The 27140-nt window shown below is 44.5% G+C and overlaps 15 protein-coding genes and 1 non-coding gene across 16 annotated transcripts; 7 read left to right on the top strand and 9 right to left on the bottom strand.

Moving 5' to 3' along the window:
* Positions 1 to 200: 200 nt before the first annotated feature.
* Positions 201 to 740, top strand: CYBJADRAFT_161019 (uncharacterized protein; the record flags this gene model as incomplete). Its single annotated transcript, XM_020213579.1, has 1 exon — positions 201 to 740. The coding sequence occupies one exon, from the start codon at positions 201 to 203 to the stop codon at positions 738 to 740; it is 540 nt and encodes a 179-aa protein (XP_020072650.1).
* A 1730-nt stretch (positions 741 to 2470) lies between these two features.
* CYBJADRAFT_50520 (uncharacterized protein) lies at positions 2471 to 3534 on the top strand. The gene has a single exon (XM_020217739.1). It carries the CDS (start codon positions 2599 to 2601, stop codon positions 3421 to 3423), a length of 825 nt encoding a protein of 274 aa, XP_020072649.1. The 5' UTR covers positions 2471 to 2598; the 3' UTR covers positions 3424 to 3534.
* A 565-nt stretch (positions 3535 to 4099) lies between these two features.
* On the top strand, positions 4100 to 5464 carry FMS1 (polyamine oxidase; the record flags this gene model as incomplete). Its single annotated transcript, XM_020212284.1, has 1 exon — positions 4100 to 5464. A coding segment is annotated over one exon (1365 nt), but the record flags the coding sequence as incomplete, so codon positions are not given.
* Positions 5465 to 5506: 42 nt separating this feature from the next.
* CTF18 (Ctf18p) lies at positions 5507 to 7279 on the bottom strand (the record flags this gene model as incomplete). Its single annotated transcript, XM_020212201.2, has 1 exon — positions 5507 to 7279. A coding segment is annotated over one exon (1773 nt), but the record flags the coding sequence as incomplete, so codon positions are not given.
* Positions 7280 to 8139: 860 nt separating this feature from the next.
* On the bottom strand, positions 8140 to 8328 carry QCR9 (ubiquinol--cytochrome-c reductase subunit 9; the record flags this gene model as incomplete). Its single annotated transcript, XM_020212312.1, has 1 exon — positions 8140 to 8328. A coding segment is annotated over one exon (189 nt), but the record flags the coding sequence as incomplete, so codon positions are not given.
* A 488-nt stretch (positions 8329 to 8816) lies between these two features.
* CYBJADRAFT_t33 lies at positions 8817 to 8901 on the bottom strand. Its single transcript has one exon. It is a non-coding gene; the product is annotated as a tRNA-Trp (tRNA).
* A 205-nt stretch (positions 8902 to 9106) lies between these two features.
* Positions 9107 to 10461, top strand: MMM1 (ERMES complex subunit MMM1; the record flags this gene model as incomplete). Its single annotated transcript, XM_020214440.1, has 1 exon — positions 9107 to 10461. Exon 1 carries the CDS (start codon positions 9223 to 9225, stop codon positions 10456 to 10458), a length of 1236 nt encoding a protein of 411 aa, XP_020072645.1. The 5' UTR covers positions 9107 to 9222.
* Positions 10227 to 12337, bottom strand: SPO75 (Spo75p). Its single transcript, XM_020214439.1, has one exon. The coding sequence runs from the start codon at positions 12308 to 12310 to the stop codon at positions 10490 to 10492; it is 1821 nt and encodes a 606-aa protein (XP_020072644.1). The 5' UTR covers positions 12311 to 12337; the 3' UTR covers positions 10227 to 10489.
* Positions 12338 to 14343: 2006 nt separating this feature from the next.
* CYBJADRAFT_50503 (uncharacterized protein) lies at positions 14344 to 14803 on the bottom strand. The gene has a single exon (XM_020217738.1). The coding sequence runs from the start codon at positions 14770 to 14772 to the stop codon at positions 14500 to 14502; it is 273 nt and encodes a 90-aa protein (XP_020072643.1). The 5' UTR covers positions 14773 to 14803; the 3' UTR covers positions 14344 to 14499.
* Positions 14804 to 15631: 828 nt separating this feature from the next.
* On the top strand, positions 15632 to 16969 carry CRH1 (transglycosylase; the record flags this gene model as incomplete). Its single annotated transcript, XM_020213578.1, has 1 exon — positions 15632 to 16969. One exon carries the CDS (start codon positions 15632 to 15634, stop codon positions 16967 to 16969), a length of 1338 nt encoding a protein of 445 aa, XP_020072642.1.
* A 247-nt stretch (positions 16970 to 17216) lies between these two features.
* Positions 17217 to 17575, top strand: TIM13 (protein translocase subunit TIM13; the record flags this gene model as incomplete). The annotated part of the gene is made up of 2 exons (XM_020212520.1): positions 17217 to 17432; positions 17483 to 17575. 2 exons carry the CDS (start codon positions 17217 to 17219, stop codon positions 17573 to 17575), a joined length of 309 nt encoding a protein of 102 aa, XP_020072641.1.
* Positions 17576 to 17603: 28 nt separating this feature from the next.
* CYBJADRAFT_166312 (uncharacterized protein) lies at positions 17604 to 18410 on the bottom strand. The gene has a single exon (XM_020214438.1). The coding sequence runs from the start codon at positions 18290 to 18292 to the stop codon at positions 17753 to 17755; it is 540 nt and encodes a 179-aa protein (XP_020072640.1). The 5' UTR covers positions 18293 to 18410; the 3' UTR covers positions 17604 to 17752.
* Positions 18411 to 18579: 169 nt separating this feature from the next.
* On the bottom strand, positions 18580 to 21469 carry BUD2 (GTPase-activating protein BUD2). The gene has a single exon (XM_020214437.1). The coding sequence runs from the start codon at positions 21423 to 21425 to the stop codon at positions 18645 to 18647; it is 2781 nt and encodes a 926-aa protein (XP_020072639.1). The 5' UTR covers positions 21426 to 21469; the 3' UTR covers positions 18580 to 18644.
* Positions 21470 to 21636: 167 nt separating this feature from the next.
* SEC14 (phosphatidylinositol/phosphatidylcholine transfer protein SEC14) lies at positions 21637 to 23212 on the bottom strand. Its single transcript, XM_020217315.1, has 4 exons — positions 23179 to 23212; positions 23049 to 23062; positions 22779 to 22923; positions 21637 to 22669 (listed from the first exon to the last, which is right to left on the bottom strand). Exons 1-4 carry the CDS (start codon positions 23185 to 23187, stop codon positions 21932 to 21934), a joined length of 906 nt encoding a protein of 301 aa, XP_020072638.1. The 5' UTR covers positions 23188 to 23212; the 3' UTR covers positions 21637 to 21931.
* A 391-nt stretch (positions 23213 to 23603) lies between these two features.
* Positions 23604 to 25354, top strand: UBX4 (Ubx4p). The gene is made up of 2 exons (XM_020216988.1): positions 23604 to 23776; positions 23837 to 25354. Exons 1-2 carry the CDS (start codon positions 23646 to 23648, stop codon positions 25116 to 25118), a joined length of 1413 nt encoding a protein of 470 aa, XP_020072637.1. The 5' UTR covers positions 23604 to 23645; the 3' UTR covers positions 25119 to 25354.
* On the bottom strand, positions 25351 to 26616 carry CYBJADRAFT_171509 (uncharacterized protein; the record flags this gene model as incomplete). The annotated part of the gene is made up of 1 exon (XM_020216230.1): positions 25351 to 26616. One exon carries the CDS (start codon positions 26614 to 26616, stop codon positions 25351 to 25353), a length of 1266 nt encoding a protein of 421 aa, XP_020072636.1.
* Positions 26617 to 27140: the final 524 nt, after the last annotated feature.

The raw sequence follows: 27140 nt of genomic DNA, 5'->3' as shown, positions 1-27140 counted from the left end.
CAACAGCGGCTGTTCCAACCACCACCGTTGTACCTGTTTCATGGAGAACAACGACCCTCTCCGCCAGTGAAACGACACTTACACAGAGCGGCTCACAGATTGTCGTTACATCGTACATCACGTCCGTGGCGACTGAGTCTGCCACACAGGTTGTCACCGCACACACAACAGTTGTTGTTTCTTATACGAGCACAGACTCTATGGCAAGCTCAACTTCCAACACCGGCACTGATCCGAGTTCAAGCTCCGCATCGAACGTTAACGTCAACGCTTCAAACAATTCTCAGAAGAATAATAATAACAACGACTCATTTTTTGACTCTGCAGGGAAAGTGGCCGGTGTGTTTACAGTTGTTGGTGTTGTTTGCGTGGGAATCATTGCATCCATAGTATACTGTTGTTTCTTCAAGAGATCACATGACAACGATGATGACAGTGATAGTGATGACGATCTGGAGAGTCAAATGAAAGGAAAGAACGATGCGGCCATCACTCAACACAGTGTTGAGAACGAATCCAGCGATGATACAGTTGTTGGACATGGCATGGGACCGCATGGCAGACAGATGTCCATTGTTTCCACTGATTTTGGAACACCGATCATTGACCGCAGAGGTGACAGCACCTACGTTGATCAACGGTTAGATGTTGGCCATTTCAACGAAGAGGAGGAAGAGATCAAGAGCTTGAACGATAACGAGGACTATTCCAGAAAAGTGTGGAGAGTGATGAACCCCTGAGTCATATGAAATGGACCATGTAAGCACTAGCCTGTGAGAAGGGCTCAGTTCACCACAACTGTACACACATACCCACACATCAGTCCCGTCCACGCCCAGTCGAATCCCCCCTACAGTATGATCCACACGACAAGTCATCGGCAATCAGTTCCATGGACTCCTACGCTGTGTATGTATGACTCCCACGCTGTGTATTTATGACTCCCACGCTGTGTATGTATGACTTCATGTGTGGCTCTATTCAATGTGCATATATCTCTCAGATTTTACGATGTCTGAAGCTTTCGAAAGAGCTGGGAGAATGAGCAGCACACACGAAAGGGTGGGACTATGGTCCCACAGAGCAGGACTGGAGTATTGAACAAAAGAGGGCTTTATAATTGGCAACTCGCCAAGTTTGGAGTTTAACCTTGAAAGTCTGTATGGCACGAGAAAATCTCATGACGAGCTTGCTTGAAACTTTGTGCAACGAGGGAAAAGGGTGAGGCCATCGGCGTTGTACTCGTCGTGTTCACATTTCTACAGAACTTTGGTTCCCGGGTGTATCTACGCTAGGATCACTTTGAATGCAGCGAATCTTCAGCTCACGCACAGTTTTAGCTTTGTCACGTCGTTGTCTTCCACCGGGCTTACGTCCCGGTGCCTGATCGTCAGATGGCGTGGCCCTACTGCCCATCGCGGCCGCCTTGACGACTCTTCCAGCTCCAAGCTGATGTACCCGTGATGTATATATCAACAACGTATTACCATATTCAACCAATTGTAGAATTCCAGGGGTCCAATGGCGATAGATGTTGTTGCTCTGCGACGGTGGAGAGTCCCCCTCCTTCACCACTGGAATTCTCTGGTGACCCAACAAAAACTTTCAAGTCCTTCTGATGTATGAAAAAAAGGCTAAAAAAGACCCCCCGGCAATCGCATGCAGCTCGTTGCCGTGACCCCAACTCTTTCCTTTTCGTGCTTTTTTCGTCCCGTTGCTAATGCTCACGCTCGCAATTTGCCGTGGGCGAGTGTCTGCTCAGTACGCCTCCGGGCCCTTAGCAATGCGCCAGAATTGGAGCAATGTGTGATTGAATGGAGCAGAGCTGGAAGCACATACTTAAACCTACCAGCTGTATCCTGTGTTTCGTAATGGCACCATCACTCTGCCCAGTACGTAATAAGCGTATGCGATTCAGCTGGACTTAATATGTCACTGGAATGAAAGGCAAGGGGGCCTCTCCGCCCACCGCATTACGCTCGCGGCCACGACATTTTCAACCGGGTAAATCACATGGCAACGGGCAGATAAAAATAGGTTGCTCTTGCGGGAGTTTCTGCCATCGTCCCGCTCTCTCTGCCACTCACTGGCACACTCCCTGGCACACTCCCTGTGCGACTCCCTGGCCACCCCTTTCCCTCCGTCCCCTTCGCTGTGTCGGCGTGTGCCCCCGTCCCCTTCGCAACCGCTTGCTAAATCGTGTACAGAAGCCTGCAACAGAAAACCATGAGATTTTTCTACACACATGCAACTGTAATAAGACGTACATTGATTATTTCCTGCTTCTTCTTTCTTTTTCTGCTGTTTCTGCTGCTCCGTGCGCTTCAAAGTGGCACTTTTAGGATGTGAAGCTTCAGTGTAGTGGACACATAGGTACAACACTTATGCAATGTTGAGCTGTGGTTTAAAGCCCTATCCACATCCATTTCAAGTGTGGGATATCAAGTAGCATCTGCGCTAATTTGTGCAACAGCGTATAAAATCTTGGTGGTTGTGTGTTTTCCCCTTTGCCGTTTATATACAGAAGCCCCTCCGCGTATTTGTAACAACCAGTTCAAGTGCTTGAGGCATAGATATCAATTCGTAACAGATCGTTCAATGAGTGAAAGTACAACGTCGCGTGGCTCCGACCATCACGGTCTTTCAGACACGCTCAAGAAACAGCAGCAGGCGCTGAAGAGGCGTCTTCGCCAGACGCTACACATCCACGGGCACCCTGCTGAGGCCACAACCATGGACCGCCATGGTGATGTTTCCAGCACCACCAACGGCAGCAACCCACACATCGTTGACACCACGGGCGTCACCTTCAACAACAACTACACAGAGCAGCCGCCGGCGCAGATCGACTGCGAACAGCCGTCGTCGTTGAATTCGAGCATGATCTTTGAGAGATCGGTGATGCAGCCGATATCCAGAACACAGAGCTTTGCCTCCGCCAGATCGATACCTCATCTGACCCAGGAGGCGTTGGTTCCAAGCGTGCTGGACGCCGCAGCTGCTCAGGATGATAACGCTGACCACTTCGACCTCATCTGCGGCCCCTCAGGCCACCCGCTGTGTAAGAGAAGACACTCTGCGGTCTCCATGGCGGGCTGTCCTTTCCACCAGTCTGAGAACACTCTGACCGTTGTTCTGAGCAACGAGACTGGCGAGGAGAGAGAGGAAGGAGGCGAGGAGGAGCCTGAGGAGAAGGTGAACCACGGTGACGTGGTTCATGAACAGAGAACGGGGGAAGAAGCGGAGCAGGAGGTTGACTACTCGGATCAAACCAAGCTGAACTTCTGCTCGTTTGCAGACTTGGTTAGTGACGAGGAAAACACCGTGGACCATGACCTATACCATGACCCAAAGCCCGTCCCATTGACGAGAAGAAGCTCCGTTGTTGTCATCCCAGCAACTGCTTTGAAAGAGCACTGTTAGTGGCTCGCTAGCCATCACTGCTGCCACCACCACTACTACGTTTACCACTGTCATATTATTATTGGCTTCTTACATACCATCGCCATGGTGGTATACATCATATAGCATCGTGTGTTTTGTTTGAGTTTTGTTTTTTCATATAAGTGTCATCTGGATTATGGCACTATGGTGTTTGTTTGTGTTTGTTTGTGTCTGTCTTGGTTTTGTATTTAAGATATGTCTTAGAGAAGTAAACATTCGTTATTCAGCACTTTGTTGTAGTTTATGGGCATGGCGATGATGCGATTTTGATCCCGGCTCTCGGCCCATCCGCTCGGGTGCCGATGCCCTGGCACACCGCACTGGGCATCAACACCGACGGATAAGCTGCTCAATGCTGACTCTAAGTGCTTAAGCAAACCAATTGAAGCCATCACCATCCACACAAGCGTTCTCTGTCTCTCCCTCTCTCTGTTTCTCTCTGTTTCTCTCTGTAGCAGTGCGCTCAGTCTCCCGAGCTTGGACGGCAACAGTGTTAACCACCTGGTTAGGCCAAAACCCACAACATACGCTCAAAGCCAGGCACTGGCTGCGCAGCCTGGACGAGAACACGCAGAGTGTCGAGCGTTGAGACAGGAAGAAAGCTCAGTAATCACACGCCTCTGATAGCCAGTCGACACCTACGCTCTCATAGATGCCTGTGGATACAAAAGTTGTGATTGTTGGTGGCGGAATCGCCGGTATCAAAGCAGCTATTGAGCTGCAAAAGAAGGGCATCCGATACACGATACTGGAAGCAAAGGATCGGCTAGGAGGCCGACTACACACTGTCGAGGGTAAGAATGGCAAGTACGACATGGGTGCGAGCTGGTTCCATGAGACTTTGAAGAATCCGCTGTTTGACGAAGAGGTGGGCCTGTCGAAGGAGTTGAACTTTTACTTCAACGATGCGCCAGTCAAATACATCGACAGAGACGGCGAGATCGATCCAATGCTGGGCATTGACCCCATCATGGAGGAGATTTATAAGTTCTCTGAGCTGGAAAGCTATCGAGATCTGGATGAGGACGACTCGCTCTACAACGTGGTGCTCAAGTACCTCAGAGAGAGGAAGAACATCTTATCAGATGAACAGATCCTAAAGGCTTCTCAGAGAGCAAGAGAGGTTGAATTATGGCATGGTACCGAGACAAAGTGCACTAGTAATAAGTACGCAGCCGTGGATAACTGTGGACGCAATGCCATGGCATTGCACTACGACAAGGTGCTGAAGAGACACACTGACGAGCTGGACCTTGCGAACGTGAAACTACAAGCCGTGGTGAAGTCCATCTGTCGTGTCGATAAAGGTCGGAGAGTGGTTGTAACTACAACTGCTGGTGATGAGTTTGAAGCTGACTACGCCATTGTGTCTGTCCCGCAATCCATCCTCCACTTAGAGGAAGGTTCAGAGGGACATATTGAATTCAATCCACCTTTGCCCTTGGCTATTACCGACTCTTTGAAGAAGATGCACTATGGAGCTCTGGGTAAGGTGGTTCTAGAGTTCGACGAGGTGTTTTGGCCAACGGATTGTGAGAGGTTCTCCGTGCTAGCATCACCACCAAGTGGGTTTCTACAAGCGATAAAGACAGGCTCTGAGATACCAGACTATCCACACTCCGACAAGCCAAAGACGTGGGAACATCCAGTGCTGTTTGTTAACATGGCAACCACACAGAAGATCCCATCACTGGTTGTGTTGACACAGTCGCCTCTCACCGACTATCTGGAGTCAAACCCTCAGTATGCGTGGGAATACCTGAGACCAATGGTTCTCAAGTTGGCCAATGCAGAGCAAGTTCCTGAGCCAATTAACGTCTTGGTGAGTCCATGGACTCAAGACCCGTACCAACGTGGCTCCTATACAGCGTGCCATCCCGGTGATGATCCATTACAATCCATAATTGCGTTCGAAACTGGCTTTGGTAACGTTAGATTCGCAGGTGAGCACACCATATTGGATGGAACGGGATGTGTGATGGGCGCATGGTGTAGTGGTACAAGAGAGGCTACTTATATCATCAACCACGTTGCCAATTAGTCATTCTTGTTTATTCAGAGACTATTGCCATAGGTTTTCCCATTTAACAGGCTTTCTCACAGCATTGGAGAACCCTTCGTGGTATTTAACCCAAATCTTAACATCTGTTTTCTGCTTCTTTGTATTGGCTTCAGTCTCTGTCATCTTTGTATACTGGTTCTTCAAGTCGTCGATGTTCTGTGTTTGCTTGGTATCTCCCTCAGCCATCTGTGCGTATGCCCTCTTCTTGGCCTTCAAGGCTTCCATCTCTTTCAGCAATGTTGGGAATACCTGTGTTTGCCTCTGCTGTTGTTTCTTGACACTGCCACTGTCAAATCTTGTAACAGGTGTGATGTCGGGGAAAGTGACGAATATATCATTATAGTCGCTATCCTTCCCCTTGTTTAGATATAGACCAAATCCTTGGATTGCAGCTATGGCATTTTCAATCTTCAGCTTGTCGCCCTCCTTCATATGATGAATTGACTTCCTTTCTGGCGTAATGATATAATCCAAATAGGGTAGCACCAAAGTAGCCAGTTCACGTTCTGAAACCATGCTCCGTAGCTGGGAGTTCAACCGTGTGTAGACCTGTTTCACAATGTTGCTCGTCTGTTTCCTTCTCTCAAAGTATTCCCAATCGCTCTTCACTTTAATGCTAGATCTATTACCCAAATCACCAAACATGTTGAAGAATTGCAACGCAACTTGTGATTGGTAATAGCTCAAGTCACCGATTGCCTCAAATTGAGCATGGCCCATTCTATCTCCAAAGTATAACCAATCGCTGATCTTTGCTGGTTTGGACATCGCAACGTCTTGGAAGTGGACACCAGGATAGGCTTGGAAACACCCGTGGACAACTTTGTCTATATTGGTTGAGACATTGAGCAGCTGTGCAAGATGCGTGAACTGCTCTTTAGGTGACATCTTCGCTTTCCTTCTGAACACCTCATTAACCAATCCATACCATGTCATTTGGAAGTCCTTCTTCCTAGAGTCTTTCGATGTATTTAACCCACCACCAAACTGCAACAGGTTGACACAGCTTCTAATGTCATAATCTGTAAGCAGAACAATCTCCTTTAGCTGTGAGTTGGTCAATGAAACGTTCTCAGCGTCACATATGAATCTTAGCCTGTCCATCAGAGACGCTTCGGTTGCCTGTTGGAATGTGATCATCTCTGCGTTTGGCCTCAACTTCTCCAGTGCCGGAACATAGGCATCGTTGCAGATACATATGATTGGTCTAAGTAAGAACTTTGGTCTATTCTTACCACTTTGAGCTTTGAATTTTGAATATTCCAACGATTGCAACTTCTTTACAGATTTTGCATCATCGTTCAAGATGTCCATCAGCACTTTGATGAATCCAAACTCTGCACCACCATCAACTTCGTCTGCAATGAGACATGTGGGTTTACCTGAAAATGTTGAGGTTGTCAATGAGTTATTGACTTTGTCGTTAACTCTTTGGCCTGCTCTTTCGTCACTTGCGTTTATCTCCATGACCTCATAGCCGGCTTGTTTAGCAATGACATGAGCTGCTGTGGTTTTCCCCAGTCCTGGGGCACCTGTGATCAGTAGAACCTTTCGTTCAGGCCTGCCAAAGGGGTCAGTAAACCTGCTCGAGTTCTCATCCTCAGTGGTCATTGGTTTGAGGTTCTTCTCAAATACAACACGGTCCCATTGTCTTAGCCAAGTCAAGATCTTTCTGTTTGTAAGCTCATTACCAACAAAGTCGAAGAAGGTCTTTGGTCGCCATTTCTCTGCCCATAGAGTATGCTTCTCTGAGCCCTTGATGTTTGATTTCCGAGCCTTCTTCTTCTTACTCTTTGTCCTATCAGCGCCATTCTCAGTAGTGGTTGATGATGCCGGTTGCCTCTGTGCCTTTAATTCCTCAACCTCCAGCTTCGCGTACAGCTCGTTTATTCTGAACCCGTAATCGGATTTATCCTGATGGATAGCATCTTCTAGCGAAACTGGTGGCTTGGGTGTCCTTTTCTTCAACGTTATAACCCTGCCACTTGCGAGGTGAACCTCTTTAGAGCCATCTCTCTGTGTGCCGGGACGCAGTAACGAGGTCGCTTGTGAGGTTCTTGGTGCCAGCAATCTATTCTGGAAGTTGAGCTTATCCAGTGAAAAGTCCAAGGAAGGCTTACTGGTCATGACTGGCCGATTCTCACCACTGCTTCTCCAAGAGACAATGGAGTGATGAGAGAAAGAATGGGATAAAACGCGTCGCTGCGTACAACGTTTCGCGTCGGTGGATCCTGGTCACGTGACCGCGTTGGAATATTGTCACGTGACATTGGTTTTGAGCCCCGGTTGCCCAAACTTTCACAGCCAATAACCAACCACTACAGTTCAACTACTTAAGCCTCTACGACTGTGCTAAATTAACCAATTGAATCATGTACAGTTTGATGCTCTTGGGTAGCTACTACCCAAGTCACAATGTTATATCTCTGATTTTTATTATCATTTTTTTTGGACTAGTGTGTGTACGTGTGCTGAGTGCTCCTTCTTAAACCACTTTGTAGATGGACAATGTGTTCTGTAATGTGATGTTGATCAACAGTGGGTTTAAAAGAGAGCGTGGATTGGATTCAGCACAACTGATTTTTCTATGTTCATGAATATCCTAGCGACAACATTTACTCGTCGTCCTCGTCCTCCTCCTCGTCATCTCCGCCACCAACGTACTTGCCCTTGATGTCCTTCCACAACTTGCCTCTGTTGTGGTACTCGTACCATCTGGTAACACCAGAGTCGAACACTGGTTGGAAGACAAATGCACCGGCAAAGATGGTACCGACAAAGATGGAGTTTCTCTTGAAGATGGTGTTGTAGATTGTTGAGTAGAATGACTGTGCTTTGTGTTAGTTCAACATCGCTCCTGGCCCCCTTCCTTCTTCGCATCAAAACAGATGCCAAAACAGATGCCAACCGTCATCACTTCCGCCCCAATAACATCGTCAACCTCGTCGCGTGATGACAGAGCCATCTGCTTTGCTCAACTCGCCCTGGCTATACTCACCATCTTTCGTTTCCGTAGTTTCCCTTTCTGGTTCAAGCTAACGACAAAGAGTTGATGGGGAGGAAAAAAACGTTCTTGTTTTCCCTTTGGGCTCTCTCTCAATTTTCAACCACCAAAAACCCACCGGCTAAAGCAAAGGGGAAAACCCGCCATACAAAATTTTCCCTAAGAGAAAACAGCCCGCGAACAAATTTGTGTGTGAACTTTACCCGCCAGCGTAAAATGGATTTAGCCCGCTGTTATTGGTTGCGTGTGTGAACCGGATGTGGTCACGTGACACGTAACAAAAACGGATTGAAAATGCAAAAAGAATGAAACGGACAGGAATTGAACCTGCAACCCTTCGATTGCACTATTCCAACTGGAGTCGAAAGCTCTACCATTGAGCCACCGCTTCATCTTCGGAAGTTTTGGGGAGTGCTCTTCAGCATGCTGTGCTCATGGTATTGGCCAAATGCTAATTTGGTCAGTATTCATCGTAGCACGGTGTAATTGATCTGGTTACGATACCCATTGTTCAAGCTAACAGAGCTCCCAGTGAATGTGTACCACAATCATAGCAATACAGCCCAAACCTCCCCCCAATGGGCCAACATTCGATCTCCTTCTGCTCGCTGCTTGTGCGCTCCGACAAAAATGAAGAAAATACCGTACAACACTGAATTACTCCCAGACAGGTGCATCTCCTTAGAACTGAAACACCGCCAATTGGCTAATAATGGACGTGAAAGTGCAAGATAACGACAACCCGACAACAGTGGTCATCCAGGAAGGTGCCCAGGCCACGCTGATCACGCTGGATGAGTACCTCAACAAGGCACTGCCCTTACATTTGCAGAAGCAGCTACTGCAGACACAATCGTCGAGCAGTTGGTCGTTTACCCAGGGTTTACTGGTTGGTCAATTGAGCGTTATCGTGGTGATTATATTCTTCCTCAAGTTCTTTGTCTTCAGTGAAACAAAGGCGAACTCGGACTCGTTGAAGGACTCGAAGAAGAACCCCATTGTGAAGAAGATCGATGCCTCATCCACGAATGACTTGGAACAGAGAATGGAGGCCATCAATTCGATCCTGGAGAAGACGTACTATAACGTTGAGACACACTCGCCTGAGTCCCTGGACTGGTTTAACGTGCTGATTGCTCAAACAATCAGCCAGTTCAGAACTGAAGCGTTGAGCTCCGATAACATTGTTCATTCTCTAAACGATGCATTGACAAAGGCACCATTGCCAGACTTCTTGGATAAGATCAAGATAACGGAGATTGACATTGGTGATGATTACCCAATCTTTTCAAACTGTCGTATAAGGAAGAATCCTCAAAATCTGAGCAATCTACAAGCGATGATCGACGTTGATTTGGCTGATACTCTAACATTGGGAATCGAGACAAACCTGTTGTTGAACTCTCCAAAGCCTTTGACTGCCATCTTACCGGTGCAGCTGAGTGTATCAATCGTGAGATTCTCGGGTTGCTTGACGGTTTCCTTAATAACAGTAGGGGAAAACTCGGATGTTGAGAGCTTGGAAGGCAAAGGAACAGCTCTAATGTTCAACTTTGCACCTGATTTCCGTTTGGAGTTTAACGTGAAATCACTAATTGGATCCCGTTCTAAGCTGGAAAATGTTCCAAAGATCGGTAGTATCATAGAGACAAGGTTGAAAAGCTGGTTCATCGAGAGATGTGTCGAACCAAGATCGCAAGTTGTTAGACTACCAAGTATGTGGCCAAGAAGTAAAAACGTTAGACAGCAAACTACGCCTGCTGCTGCTACTGCTACTACTGCTACTGCTACTACTGCTGCTACTACTGCTGCTACTACTGCTGCTACCGTTAATACTACGGCAACTGTTCCACAGACTACGTCCCAGGCAACACCAGTACAATCAACAACTACATCAAGCATAAAGCCAACTACTTCAACACCTACAGATTCGGATATACAAGATTGAGAATAAAACGAGAGATCATGATCATTCGATGTTACAAGATGGTGTAATCTGGGGGATTGCTGAACACGAGAATATCGCCATTGGTAGTCAATTCACACGATGCATTGGAGGTTTCCACGCCTCGTTGACAGAGCCCAATAACTTCATCAGAACTGACATTATAACAATCTTTGGGCACCCATATGACCCTTTGATTGTGTTGGAAGCACTGTCGGTAAAATGTGTCGTTGTACATGTGCAGGTTCAACTCAGAAGAGCGAGATTCAAGTTCATCAAAGGTTGACGCATCACGGCTCATATTTAAAGGTGTATTCTTTGCCAATAGTCGGCCATATACTTGTTTAATCTGGTGATGAGCAGCAGCTGTGGCAACAAGCAAGAAGCATGTCAATAGTGAGAGACAAAGGCAATTGGCCATGCCATTCTCATCTCTTGAAAGTGCAAATAAACCTATTAAACAAACCTCCATGAAGTATACCCCCGAGTACAATTGGAAAAGTGCTGTTGGGAAGTGTTGGCCATAGTTTTCAGACACGTTCTCCATGCTGTATTGGTACCTCAATGTATATTTGAATGAAAAGAGCACCAACAGGAATGTAACTATACAAAATACAAGAATCAACGGCGAAAGAATACAATAAACCAAGCCAATTGATCCCAAAACAGCAAAGGTTGGGTATACAGATCCCCATCTGTAGTGTGGTGGTGACGAAATCCTGTTGAACTTTTGACGAGGAGTGAAATCAATGTATGGGTAAACAAAGACGTTACAAAAGAGTTGATACACTTGAAGAAGATTGTTCCCAAAGTACGATAACCCTCGAATGATCACATAAGAGAAGAAGAAATTGGAGCATTTGGGGAAATTCGTAGCAAGGATGTTTGGAATTGAGACTGGATTATTGACTAACCCTTCAACAATGACGGTAAACCCTGATGAAATTGTAACGATCAAGAAAAGGTGAATGAAGAGAAATATGAACATCACCTTCTGTACGTCAAGCTCAACTTCTGCGCCTGTTCTCTTGCATTTTATGAAGCTGATCCATCGAAATATATGAGGCACCAACTCTGCTAAAGACATCAAGAGTATTACTGAAGCGAAATTTGAAATGACATCTGTGACATACGTGGGAAGGTAATTCAACCAGGAGAGAAATGGAATCAATGCTGTCATATAGGGCATTTGAGATATGAGACCTATGAATGCCACGGGTATCACCCATCCAATAATGACACAGAACGTGAGAACATTCCCTACCAATGTCCTTGCAAAACACAAGAAGTTACTCTGAACTGCGAGATTGTCCCAAATCATGTCCTTAGGATTGATGTATATCAAGGTTTTATCAAGCTCGTTGATCGTACCAGAGAGTTGAATCTGGTTAAGGATCTCAAGGTGGAATGGATCTTTGAATTGAATAAACACCTTGTTATACTTATGATCAGTCAAAGGACTCTTCTCTTTAGCAATCAATCGCAACTTCGTTTGTGCCAACAAGTTATGATTAATCTTATAATCATTCTCTGTGAGCTTCAACTTCGTCATCATGGAACAGAACTTGATTCTTGGCCTGGACCATCCATTGGTGAAATCCAACTTGACAAACTTCCAATTATACCAGACAAACTTCCAGAAATTTGTCTTGTATTGAGTGTTGTCGTTGATCAACGCTGAGTTGTCTTGCTCAAAGAATCTTGATGTGATATGAGCAGTGAGTAAGTACTCCAATCTGTCAGCAATCTTTTGCTCCTTTTGGTACAATGTTTGTATCTCACCATAATCATACACAAACCAAACATTTTTGATCCTAGCACCGCAGAGCGAGTTGAATAGCTTTGCCAATTTCATTCTATCTAACAACCCACGTGGTACATTGTCAATCATTATTGTATTGTTGTAGTCACGGTGTTGATATAATGGGGCGAATTTAGAAATCTCTGACAAGTAGGTGTTCTTCTGTTTAACATAGTGGTTCAACTCCAAGATCAAGAGCAAATGAAACCATCCAATTGAGATCATTGCCATAGTCAAATGTACGCTCAATCTTGAAGAGAAGAGTGGTGCAATGTTTGACATTGAAATGCAATCCAAGCCATCCACTCTAGGAAATGTGCCATTAGTGTACTGTATGATCTCATTGGCTTTGTAGTAGTTGTAGCCCGAAACGTAGTTGACAGGTATTAATACAGGAAGATTCAAGATGGCCAACCCTAGGAACAACTTCACGAGAAACGAGAGGTATCTTAGGAAGAAGTACGAGTCAAGTCCGAGACTGAAGTAGTCTTTCAAGGGAGCACATATCACGAATGGTACCCATGAGAATAATCCTTCGTTCAATGGCTCAATCTTCTCATCGTCTGGTATGTAATAACAGTTGGGTTGATAAATGTTATTCAACTTGGTTCTCAAGAGACTAAACGCCACGATTTGAAAGACACAGAATAAGCCAGATACTACCAATGAAGAGAAGAACGTCTGAAACGATATGCCAGCGGCCTTTTGAGCAGAGCCCACCCTTGAGGTGTTTAAAAAGTCCAACAAGTGAAGAAACTGTGAAGATGCAATTTCCTGTGCTGTGCTGTTGTCAAATCCACTGCTCAAGAGCGACATTGTCTAGTGGTCAGCCAACTATGAACGAACAATGTATAGCTCACTTAGAATGGCTGGTGATCTTTACAACTTCGATTAGCTTGTGCTTTTGTACCTGGACAACACGGTGACGGCTTTTGTGTTATTTATGCTTATAGGCCATTGCAACAAAGCGTTATGGAAATAGTGCTGATGAATGCTGATAAAATGAACAATATTAAGGGATGCTGTTGTTCCCTTCAGAGTGCCAGCAATGGCATTCTTCAGTTGGGAGAACCTTTCCTGGGGGTGAATGCTTGCTCAAAGAAGGGCGCACGGTATACGTTGGTGCGTATCATTGACGCACGTTGATGTTGCGACTGCTTTATCTCCTCATCAACACCTTTGAAGCCTGCATAATGAACATCATCTACATCGGGAGCAATATTTGTAGCAGATGATTAGTTAGGATCGTTCTGGTAACCGTACGATGGCCAGTATTTATGGGCTATAGTGTCAATGTTGTTAAGTGGATGAAGCCAGAATAAATTGCGTTGACTTCAGCTGACGCTGGTGGTGCTGATAATTATTTAAAGATGCGATCGGGATTATATAATCGGCGGTGTCACATCAATTAAATTGGTCTTCATGACTATTGAGAGTTATTTGATTTGTAAAACAATTGGATACATATATCTCGTGTTATATAACGTCATGTTCTTTAATAATGCATTGAAACGGTGAAGGTGTGTTTATTTTATTGTTGTGCTGTGTTGTCAAATTTGTTAACTGAAGAATCTTGGTGTCTAATTTTTGTAAAAGTAGTGTATAAAATGGATAAATATTGTAATAAAAATCCACTTTGGGCCTGACTTGGGCCAATTTATACCACTTTATATAGCAATACACTACTTTTTCAACTATATGTCTTTTAGTTCCTCAAGTAATTCATAGCCGTTGAGCTATTGCACTTCTGATATGTCTCGAACCGCTTATTTGCACACTAAACCCGTGACAAAACAGTCATTTTTGCTTTATTATCTGGCCAAAGATCTTAACCAAGCTCTAATGCACTTTATTCCGGTCCACATCTCTAAACAATTAATCTCCAATGTTCGTTTAGTAATTCTTTTCAACATTCGTGGTGAAATCGTGTAAAACCTTTGTAGGTCCAGCGAGATGCGTGCATAATCTACACCTATGTTACCACTCGCACTACACAATCAAACACCGATAGTCTATTCCCCATGGATACAACTATTCAAAGAAATACCAGGGATTTGCACAATTGAATGAAGCCGCAAGAGGCACAGGGTAGAACCGTTTTCATCCACCTCACTCTATTCGTTAACTGTTAACTACAGATGAACAGCGCAAGGCCATCACCGCAAAAGACAATCAAGATCTACCGCAGTCTGGGCCGTAATCACCCACCTGTATCATACGCTTCGAGCCTCCAGCCAAAGTCTTTAGATAACCCATAAGCAGCAGGATGGACATACATCTCCCCAAGCACTCCTTCTGTTCATGCTCTTGACCTTGCACCGCCAACCGTTAACGGTCCCCTTTAGAGAATCTAAGAGGCGCAGTAGGAAGGTCAGATGCACGCGTCGTGTCGCATAGCCTCCGCCGTCCAGCAAGAATGACAGAATTATCGTGTTTGCATTATACGTAACGTGGTTTCTATTTTTGAACCATTTTCTTTGTTTAACCTTGACGATGGCAATGTGCAATGACACCATAAACCGTCATCCTTCGTAGAGGCAACACCCATTGCTTTACCCTGTGGAGTCACAGTAAATTCTACGGTGCTTGTCCATGCGATACCTCTTGTTATATTTTTGGGGCTGCTAGGCTGGCTGTTGCCAGTTGGGCCCAAACAGGCAAAGCACCAGGCCGCGACTCGAAATCATAATTTTCAGCGTAGATCTGAACGGGATCAAGAGGAGTTTAAGACCCCCAAAAGAGAGCCTTTTCCAGAATAAAAAAGGGGGAAACACACAGCAGATCTCTCTACCAGTCATCCTGCTATAGTGTATAAACATGACAGAATCAACTAAAATCACTGTAACAACCCACCAAGACCACCAGCGACAATTGTGTGTTTTTCTTTCTTTTCAGACGTGTCCATTCTCGCTGAGAAAGCTTCTGTCGCGACACGCAGCTCTGTGCATGACGAGGCCTGCCTTGTGCCTTTGGACAAAAGACAAACGGTTAAACCATGCGTACACACCATAGCATTTGATGAGAGAACAAGCCCGATGCGCACCAGTTCCAGTGCATTGCGAGTGTTTATTTTTGTTCTTCAGTTGATTTGGGGGTCCTGGCTTTTGGATTAGTCTTTCCATCTTACTTTCCTTTCGACAGAGGGGCTGATTGCTTTTGATTTAAATACAGGTGTGATTCCTTCTTTGGACAGACCGTTGTCCCGAGGTTAGTTTTGTGTCAAGATTCTGACGTTTGTGTTAAACAAGTTTGAGAGGACTGTGCAACTTTAGAGCGAAAGTGTCTCAGGGTATACGCTGAAGGAAATAGCCAGAGAGAAAGAGCGATAGTGTGATAGGGACATATTTAACAAGGAGAACAAGACTACTACACACCATGCTAATGAAGCCAACATTATTGTCGTTATTTGCTCTGACTGGAGCCTATGCGCAGTCATATACAAGTTGTAATCCGTTGGAGAAAACGTGTCCTGCTGACACGGCGTTGGGCTCCACGGTTCTCATAGACTTCACAGAGGAGTCGTCCTACTTTGATGCGTATTCTCATGCAGATAGAATATCGTACACTGATCAAGGTGTCAAGATGACCTTGCAACAGAGATACGATAATCCAGGATTGAAGTCAAACTTCTACATCATGTTTGGAAGAGTCGAGGCAAACTTGAAAGCTGCTCCTGGTAGAGGAGTGGTGTCATCTTTCTACTTGCAGAGTGATGATTTGGACGAGATTGATCTGGAGTGGATTGGGAGTGATACCACTGAGGTTCAAACAAATTACTTTTCAAAAGGTAACACCACAACCTATACCAGAGGTGAGTTCCATGCAGTGAGTTCTCCACAGGATGAGTTCCACAATTACACAATTGACTGGACAGAGAGCCAGTTGAATTTCTACGTCGATGGGACTCTAATCAGAACGATCAACAGCGATGATCCACAGGGATATCCACAGACTCCAATGTACATTGTAACTGGTATTTGGGCTGGTGGTGATCCATCTAATGCTGCTGGCACGATCGAATGGGCCGGTGGTGAAATTGATTACAGCGCAGGTCCATACTCAATGTATGTTAAGAGCGTGATCGTGTCTGACTACTCGACAGGCTCTGAGTACGTCTACAGTGATGAGTCAGGTTCGTGGACCTCAATCCAAGCCGTTGACGGTGAAGTTAATGGCAGATACGAAGAAGGCGTTGAGCAATTTTCAATTCTGTCTGAAGGTGGATCACTCTCTGAGGGATCATCGTCCACTAAGGCCTCATCATCATCGTCCACTAAGGCCTCATCATCATCGTCTTCATCATCGTCATCATCTTCTTCGCAAAAATCGTCTTCTTCCTCGTCTTCTTCCTCCTCTTCAAAGAGCTCTCAGACAGATGCTGGGGTATCGAGCTCATTTTCAAGACACAGTTCTCACATTTCATCGTCAACCAGCTCATCAACGCTTTCAAGTAGATCTTTAAAAGAATCAGAACAAGAAAGTGACTCCACAGTTACAAAGACGAGCTCAGCGGAAGAACAATCAAGCACCCCAAAGGTGTCAACGTTGACATCCTCTGATTCATCGAGCACCGGAACTTCATCAACACTGACAGTTCAACAGAGTAACGGTGCTGCAGCAGGTGCTTCACCAATAGGCAAAGCAGCCAATTTCAGTTTAAATACATTGGCTACCATAATGTGCTTATCAATTGGTCTATTATTGATCGTGTGATGACTACGTGGGGTATTGTATAAGGCCTGGAGGGCATTGTAATATTCAAAGAAAGAAAATGTACTGCTATCAAATTCAATACGTACTTGTATGTAGATACGATATTGCTATGGCAACGTATTTTGGTTAACACACACATCCAAACACCACCATCGAGCCTGAGGGTTGAAGTTTTCCAACGAATCGGAGAGTTTGTTCTTGCGAAGTGCTGATTTGATTGTAGTTTTCATCTTCATTTATTTCAAAGATGGCTTTCGGTGGTCTCTTCGGTGGTTCTTCATCCTCTTCTACTCCAGTTACAGCTACTGCTGTCAACACCTCGAACGATGTAAAGGAGCAGCTCAAGCAACAAATCGCCCAAGAGCTTGCAGTTGCCAATGCCACCGAGTTGGTGAACAAGATGACTGAGAACTGCTTTGAACAATGCCAGAAGGCTCCATTTGCTAATGGCGAGGATGTATGTGTCTCTAGACCTCTGGGAACTTTTAGAATGACTACTAACTTACTGTACAGTATTGTGTTGAGAAATGTTTGGAGAAGTACATGAGAGCATGGAACACAGTATCTAAGACATACATCTCTAGAATTCAACAGTCCAATAACTGAATGGAGATTGTTTGAAATCGTATAGAGAGGAGAAAGTAGACATGCACGAGAGAGGAGTTATTCTATGGTACCTGTACATACAAAAACATGTTCAACAACGACAACATTTAATGGTGTTTGACACTTTGTATTTTAAAGTAGATTGAAAGATATTTTGGGTGAGATGTTAAGCTTATTTCAACGTTTCAATTGCTCCTTTGTAGCTCTTGGTGGACGATATGGGGCTCTCTTCCCACCAGTGCTTTGACCCTTTGGTTGAACCTCTTTTCCTCCGGAAGAGAGTATCTTCCTATCGGATTCATCCTCCAGAGGTTTGTTCTCAATGCCCATGCCTTGGAGCTCCTTGGTGATTTCATTGACACCAAGATCATCAGGACCAGAATGTTCCACCACTGTAGCCCTGGTTCTATTTGAGCATTGACTCGCCTCATTTCTAGCCTTGTTAGCTCGAAGCAGGCTCTCAAGGCCGCCAAATGCTTTCGGAGCACGGGTGCCTTTGCTAACATCCCTCGAACAGCTGATTGGTTCATCCTGGGTCCTTACTCCTCTCATTTCACGCACGTTGACTCTCTTGGTATCCTCCAAGGGCGTAAAGCCGGGTCGTACTTTCACAACACGCCGTACAGAGCCATCTGAACGTTGCGAACCACCAACAACTCTGTTCCCAGTGTCATCCAAATGAACTCCTGCAGTGGATTTGTGAGCTTCGTGGACCATACTTCACTGCCCGTTGTGTTGTGGCTGGTGGCTTGCTCATTGCCAACTTTGCGAGTTGGTTTGTTAGGCGCCCCGAGATGGCCTAAAATATCCATTTCGAAAAAACAAACCCACTTTGATGGTCAGATGGGGAATTTTGAAAAGGATGAGAAGATTGTTCTGATGCTGTGCCATTGAAGAGCTCGACTGTAGGAATAGAACAGACCAAACAATTTATACTCTTCCTTATTTAAGTTTGGCGTTTTGACGGTTATACTGATATTTTTATGTTACGTCGTCAACGGCAGAAACCATAGCACGAAGTTATTATTATATTATAGTGATACAAGTAGTTTCCCCCTTTTTGGGTATCTTATAGTCTCTTTTTGAACCAGCTGCCAAAAGTTCTTGACTTTCTCTTCTCCTCGGTGGTTGAAAATGAAGATAGCGTGTTGATACTAGCCGATTTGATCAACCGGGATATTTTCTTCTTTGGTGATGAGTTGAAAGTGTCTCGGCTCGTCTTGGTATCGTTCGATAGCGATTCAGAAGCGTCTTGGTTCTTGAAGGAGAGCTTCAGGTTCAGTGCAGCGTCTTGCCTGAGGTACTTCAAGCCGGTCATACCGGGCGAAGCTCTCTTGATCTTCCCAGAACTGTTGATAATGGCAGTGGAGAGCACATACTCAGCGTACTTTGCCATGTCTTTGATGTCATTGGGCGATTCGGAGTCTGAAAGTTTGGAGCATAGTCTTGCCCTTTTGTTTGACAATCTGTCAGATTCTCGAACTAAATCTTTCAATGATGATCCGGCATTCATGTAGTTGAAGACCTGGTCACTGTCCGAAGTTTTTAAGAGAGTCTTGATGAATTCTTCTGAGCCAAACTCAAAGTCTTCGTTGGGAACGCATTCGTCGTGCTTCGGCATCAGCTTCTCAAATTCTAGCGAGCCAATCTTGTACAGAGACTTCCTATTGCTGACTTTATCAACGCCGTTGCCACTAGTGTTGTTTTCGAAATAGCCAAATTCATCGATTTCAACACGAGGAGGGTGCTTTGCCAACAAATCTGAGAGTTGTGCAATTCTCAAGTACTTGTCAATGAGGAAAGGCACAGTTGGAAGCTCCTTCAAGATGTCCTTAGGGATAAACATGATATCTGGCCTCTCTAAGGAAGATGATAGTTTCACCCTACGCTCTGTAAAATCCATCTTCTTACCAGTGGTTTTATCGAGATACTCAAGGAGTTCAGCTTTATGCTTATCAATGAATGTCTCATTGAATTTCGCCAGGTATGGCTCCTTAGCTCCAAATTTCGTTCTGTTGGAGAAAGTCAATAGGATCTTGGATATCAAAGTCAAAGTTCTCTTTGGATCACCTGTTTGGTGATTTGAAGTCAAGAAGAATAATTTTGGGTTCAATATCACAGGACAAAAGAATCTCAAAAATATGAAACCAGTGATACAGTTGAGTGTAATGTCAATATCAGAGGTATACATTTCAATTTTTTTCCGAAGCAGTGTCATTTGCTGTTTGATAGTGGCTGGCAAGTCATTTGACGTTGTGTAAATCAAGGACCAAATCTGCTCTGTATATCCCAGCAGGACTTTGAAGTTTTTATCAATGATAGCAGCCTTTTCATCATCAGGACATTTGAGTCGCATTGGATCAATCTCTGTACATTCATTCATTGCCAGTATTGAAATGATAAACTTTCCAACAACTTTTTCCAAGTACTCTTGACCCACTCTTAAGTTGAACATTTCGACTGATTTCGTCAGCAGTGAGTTGCCTCTAAAGAGGGTGTTGTAGATGTTCTTATCAGTAGATCCCATGATTTTGGAAATCTCCTGGTCGATCAGAGTAGAAAAGAATTCACCCTCTTTTTGCAATGATTGGAATATATCCAGCAGTAATACCGAGGTGCTTTGTAAGTTTTCCTGCAAAGATTTCGATCTAATGTAGAGTAAGAGTTCTTTTAAATCACAGTTCAAGATCATCTGCTCAAAATGGTTGAAGTTATCTGGTGGTAGAACATAATCAGTTGATACCTTCACAGAGAAACACATTTGTCCAATCAGTGATCCATCTGGTGCACTTAATGGCACTCTCTGTAAGTTCTCGTCATATTTCTCAAACCCCACCAACGATGACCCTAAGACAACGTCTGATTGTTGATAGTGGTTTGCACTTGCCTCTTTCATCACAACACGGAACTTTCTGGTGGGCATTGGTAAGTCCAATTCTAAAACCTCTCTGTAGAAGGCACATGTATCACTGTCAACGATAGCAGTTCTAAACCATGGAGCTCCCCACATTTGTACTTCACAGTATAGCTTTGCCCCAGTTCTCCATTCCTTTTCCAAATCCACTTCCAAAATATTGAACTCGAGTTTCCTAGAGACACGTAACGTATGCTGTTGCGAGAGTCCAACGGCTTGTCTTGTTGTAAACGACTTTAACGCGACAAGCCAATCCTCAACGTCAATTTTGAAGGGGAATTCCATTATGATTCTTCTGCCCCTCACAGAATCTTTGAATATCGTCTTGACCTGTTCAGACTGATATTCACATGGCCCAACCATTCTCTTCCTCAGGTCATCCAAGATACCAACGTAAAGGTAATTCGAAGATTCAAATATCGAGTTGTGCAGCTCTCTGACTTCATCTCTCAACAGAAGTGTCAAGTCCAAAACATACAAGGTTTTACCATCGTTCTCGTTAATCAATTCCAATTCACCGTTACTCTTCAACACAGCCATGGCACTAAACCACTGTTCATGAGACCCGGGGAATATTGGAACCTGAGGACCTGGTTTGACATCGATCTTCCCAGAATGTTTAGATAAGGGACCAAAGCACTTACAGCTAGCCACGAGGACATTCTCTGGCTTCAACGATTTGTCAAAGCTGTATGGTATGGTAAGACGTTTGTTTATAACTCCTCTAGGCTTCAAACTTTGCCAGAACAACAGAGCTGCTAACAGCTGAACAAACGTCGTTGTGTCGGGACACCTTATCAACGTAGTCATCAAGCCATTATACGTCTTCACCACAAAGGCATCCTCCAAGATCTGTAACTGACACGAGTGCAACGAGGTCACCAGCTTCGTGGTGTCGTTTGATACTAGAGAACCTGTGTCGTCTATTGTCAACATTGATGAGTAGAAACCATCCGCGCCATTGTTTGATACCAGAACCTGTCCTTTGAATCTCCCCTCCTGCGATGCCAGCTCCTTCCGTAACGTAGATGAGTCCAACTGGAACATCGTGATGGTCTTTATACTGGATAGTGAGGAGGGAGTATGTTAGGGTATTTGCCATACAAGCGCACATTTTAGTTACAATCTCCGTGGAAACATAAATAGTGTTTTTCCTCCGTAACTGCAGCAGCAACATCAGCAGCAGCGCCAGCAACATCAGAAACAGAGACAACGCGGTGTTAACGTCAACCAAAACATGTATTGAGACTATTCTTGTAATACTGATAATCCTGTACGATTCAGTTGTATAAGCTAATCCTTAAATTATGACCAAGACAGAGAAACACGAAACAAAACAGTAAAAAGAGGCAAGAGGGTGTTGTATGCACCTCTGGTATATACCGGCTCTGACTTTTATTTCAAGTTATAAACCAACAGCAGGAAACGATGTGTAGTCAGATTTAGAGGGAGAAAGCCTTTGGAGCTTCACCTTCTGGACCAATGTACTCCTCTTGTCTCCATGGGCCGATATCGGACAAGTACAATCCACCTTCAGCTTCAGATACTTCGGACAACCCACCAAATTTCTTTGGCAAATTCTCTGCAGGGATTTGTTTGAGCAACTCGGTCTTATAACTTGAGCCTAAGATAAAGATCTTTGAAACAGTGACAGGGTCCAAGAAAGGCTTGAACAGACGGAAGGCAGTGGAGAAACCAAATGGAGCATTGATCAAGTAGAACTTACCCATACGTTCTGGGTAATGGTTCTGACCAATGTATGAAGCCTCTCTCACGTAGGATAACACCTGGGCAGCTGCTGAGATTGAAATTCCCTTCAAGTCCATGATGGTACATGACGTTTCAACCAAGTAATCCTCCTTTCTAGAACAAGCAGGAAGTCTGAATCTAGTGAATGACTCGTATTCCCAAACCAAGTTCTTCAGCATACGCTCCTGGGTGGTGATCTTGTACATCTCAGTCAAGTTGACGGAGCCCAACTCCTCGATATACACAGGACGACCTTCTTTATCGGTCTTGTGGTAGTACTGTGGATAGTACTTGGCAACGATCGGCTTCTCTTCGTAGTGGAAATCCTCCAGGATGGTGTCGGTACCAAACTCTTTTCTCCACTTCTCATGCTCCTCATACATCTTCAAGGCAAGGGCAATGTCAAACTTTCTAGCTCTAAGGAAACGCAACTTGGAGACGTGTTAGTATACATAGGATCAACACTACTGTTACACCGCCTCTTCACCTTAAAGAGAGGCAGGGCGGTAGAACAGCGGCATCAGGGAAAGAAACACTTACCAAAGTGGCATCATCCAAACGTTTTTCATAACCTTTCGCCTTCAATTGCTCTCTAAAGTCGAGCAACTTCTTTTGCTGTTCATCGTTGAGGTAACCTGGGTGGCCCGGTAGAGAACCCGGTGGTGCAATCTGTGGGTACGATTTCCTACACAACCATGTGTTAGTACTTCATCACAACATAACGATGATCCGGCAACCACATCGAATCAAACCAAGGAAAATATGCTTCTCCCACCAGCACGGATCAACCAGAGAGAAAACCACACATACAAAAACTCTTCCTCCTGTATTTGGTGTTAGTAAAGGATCAATAACAAAGGCACAGAAGAGCACACGAAACCAAAAAATCCGTTGAATGGAATTATCCATCAGAATAAAAACAAAGCAACAAATTACTAACTGAGACCATTTTCTAAGTGTTCTAAAACAGGATACTCGAACTGCTGTGTTTGAGAGAAGTTCTCCTTGTTGAAGAGAAGCACAAAAACAACGAAAGGGCCGAAAAGCACAGAAAATAAACACAGAGCAAAAACGACAAGAAGCGACAAGAATTCCGCGAAAAGACGCTGAGAGAAAAAACGAATCGCCAAAAAAGGGTTGTTGTCGTTGTGTCGCTGTCGTCATCGTTGTTTCGCGGCTTTTTCCGTACCGGCGGGTTTTACGCGTAGTTTTTCAATTTGCTTTCTTTGAGGGTCGGAAAGTTGGTCAGAAAAAGTCCAATGATTCCGATAACTCTCGGTACGCGCACATACCGTATCGTTTGTTAGGTGCTGAGGCGAATACATCAATAGCGTTCAACGTACAACGAGCAAGCACATAGATACACCAGGTTGAAAGCGTAGGAAGAAGCAGCAGGGAGAGGTAACGATGTCTGCCGTCACTGTGGTATATGGTCTCAAGAGTCTAAAGGTTAAGACATCTCCTGGTACTCCAGCTGCTGAAATACTTGACAGAGTAGCTACTCATTTCAAGTTGGATTCCGCCACCTTTGCGTTATTGTTAGTATGAATCTCTGCCGCACATGTTCTGTCCAGAACTCGACTAATCGATGACTTTAGCCATAAGAACAGCGAGATCTCCAACTCACTCCCATTCAGACTGCTGAACTTACCAGCTGGGGCTAAGTTGGAGTTGAAGCCTTCAAAATCAAAGAGACAACAGGACATAAATGTCAAGGTCCAGTTCATAAACAGTCCATTTGAGCAGAACTCTGTGGTTAGAAAGTTGTCGAATTGTATGACATTGGGCCAACTGGTTGAGATGCTGCAGAGTGAATTGGGCGCTATGTTGGATGCTGGCTATGATTTGAAGTTTCAAACCTTTACAAAGACAGTAGGAGTCGAGTGTTTAGATCTGACATTATCTCAAGTTGGTGTTGAGAATAACGGTGTGCTGAGAATAAGCTTTAACAGACCAACTGTTATTGAAAAGAAACAACCTGGTGAACCAAGTGCAGTACATGTGGAAAATTCTAACAAAACTGTGGATACAGATACGACAATGGAGACAGCTAAGACAGAGGAGATAAAACTGTCGCCAGAGGAAGAAGCCTATAAGAATGTTCTTGTGCAACAGATTAAAGCCCATTTTTCTCAAGTGGAAGATGAAACCGGTCACGATGAGATGGACATCGATGGGCCAGTTGACCGTGAAGAGCCAGCGAAGGAAGAGCCAATGAAGGAAGAGCCAATGAAGGAAGAGCCAAAGGAAGTTCCTAAGCATGTCTACGTCTTCAAGGCATCTGAAACTCCTCTTGAAGTTGAGCAACCAGACGAAGAAGTTTATGAACTTTCTGTGTCACACGCACGTCAGTACCAAAATATGTTATCATCATACGCACACGACTCTGAGAAGAAGAGAAGAATACGTAAAGAGGCCCAAAAACGTCGTATAAATAACGTTGAAGTTAGAATAAGATTCCCAGACCAGTCTTTCCTACAGGCTAACTTCAAACCAAATGAGACAAATGCAGACTTGTACAAATTTGTTTCGAATTCATTGGCTAAGGAAAATGTTGAGTTTGAGCTGAGCATACCACATCCACACGAGGTCTTAGTCACTTCAACACAACCATTGATAACTCAATTGGACGCAAGAAACTTGTTATTGTTCAGATCACAAATCTTGGTAAATGGTCCGTTTCTAAAGCCTGATTTCCTACAACAGGCCAAGGATATGAGAGAAGCCGAAGAGATTAAATTGGATAAGGAATTCAACCACGTTCATGCAGATGATACAACACAGATAGAGTCCTTGAAGGTGAATTCTCCAACAACAAAGAGCTCCACACACAACAACGGTAAAAAGATTCCTAAATGGTTAAAGCTTGGAAAAAGCTAAAGCATGCTACATTGATGCGAATTGTGAGTTGATCATAATAACGATAATAAACCTATATAAAAAAAGGAAAGAGAATACAAAAAGTAGATACTGAAATCACAATATCTCACCGGAACGAATAGAAGTTTAAAAGGAAAACACACAGTTAATGAATGCAGGATGATTGTAACCATCTCATAACCGATGAGCTATGTGTTTATCATGGGTATATCTGGGGTATCAAATGATTGGTTTAACCACCATAAGCGACAGCGAACAACTCAGAGATAGCTTCGTTATCCAAGTCAGAAGCCAAAGCTGCTTGAAGCAAAACCTTAGCCTTGACTGGGGACAACAAACCAGCAGCAAAAGCAGCTTCAACTGGAACGTCTTCTGGGGTCAATACATCAAGCTCAGAGCTTGAAGCAAAGACAACTGGGATGGACTCAGCCAAGATCGAAGCTTGCTCGATGAATGCTGCACTGTAGTCATCAATGGAGCCAGCAGACAAGACAATACCATCAATGAGAGTTGTTTGCAAAGCAGCCAACAAGTCAGCAGAGGAAGAGCCAACGGTCTCGACAACGAGGACTTCTGGAACAGTTGAGTCCTCAGTGATAGTGAAGTTGCCACCAAAGTCTGGGAATGAAGCATCGGTGACAAACCATTGGGCCTCACCACGAGTAACCTTACCAAGAGTAACAGCGGAAGAGACGAAACGGTCGCCAACTCTCTGGGAGTAGAAGGCTGGGGAAATGTATTGGGAAGAGACAACCTCGGTGTCGAAAACGTTGTCCTCATCAGCAGCAACAACAATGGCGTTGTACAAGTCGAGCAAACCACCGCTCAACAAGTTCTCAGCTGTGAGCTCTGGAGCAAACACAATGGCGTTAGAGATGTTTGCAGTGATGTCAACAAAGAAAGCGGCGGACTCGAGGTAAACTGGCTCAAGAAGGATAACGAAGGCATCGTAATCCTCAGAGTCATCCTCAAGGGCTTGGTACAACAATGGCAAGGTAGAGTCGTTGAAAGAAGTAGCCAATTCCTCGTAATCCAAAGAAACATAGCTGGAGAGATCAGTGGCATTCAACAGAGCGCTCAATGAATTGTTACCCAGGGCAGAAGCAACGAATTCAACACTGGAGGAGTTACCTGCAATGTTCAAGATTGACAAAATGTCATCAACAGTAGCCTCGATGGAGATGGTTGAGGAGTTTGAGTAAGTGGCATTAGAAGCCTCAGCAGTAGCGTTGACAGAACCATAAATCTCGGTGAAGTTGCTGGAGAATGAGAAGATCTTGATAGTGGTCAAGTCGGACTCTTCCTCAGAAGAGGTGGTGTTGGTGGAGTTTGATGCGATGGATGAGTTTGTAGAGTTGGTGGTATTCAAAAGAGAACTCAACCAGGAAAGGGCAGAGTCGGAACTGTCCTCACGCTTGTAGAGAAGGTTGACGATATCGAATGGAATAGCATTGGCAACTGCCAAAGTGGAAGCAAGGGCAACAAGTGAGAATCTCATTGTGTTTATATGCTTTTGAATGTCTATGTAGATACCTTAACTAAACAAGAAACAAGACAAAAAAGGGGGAGCATTCTAAAACTGTGTAGAATTGGGGATGATGGGAAAAGACTACACCTTATATAGGATGGCGTTGAACTATAACAGAATCCGCATGAGAGTTATTATGCAAGGTCTTATGAGCAATTCAACCACACGTACAAGAAGCGAATACCGTACGGTACATATTTACCATTTACCCACTTTGGGGCAACTATCCTAAAAAGGCAACCCAGAAAACGAAAACGAAAATGAAAATGAAAAAGAAAGAGAAGCCTTGTGGCTGTCTTTTGGTCATCTTTGCGCAATTTCGTCAACATGAACGAAGCTTAACAGAGAGGCAATTTTAAAAGAGCTCCGGTATTACTCCCCTCGAGGACAGAAATGGTGACATATCTGTGGCTTTGTGCATGTTTTCCATAGGGGAAAAACAAACACACAAACAAAGCTTCTGTAGAAATCTGTACGGGAGCGCGGTACCGAAG

The sequence above is a fragment of the Cyberlindnera jadinii genome (genome assembly GCF_001661405.1).
Source record: "Cyberlindnera jadinii NRRL Y-1542 unplaced genomic scaffold CYBJAscaffold_2, whole genome shotgun sequence".
Taxonomy (NCBI): Eukaryota; Fungi; Ascomycota; class Saccharomycetes; order Phaffomycetales; family Wickerhamomycetaceae; genus Williopsis; species Williopsis jadinii.
This window is presented reverse-complemented; position numbering and strand designations above follow the sequence as displayed.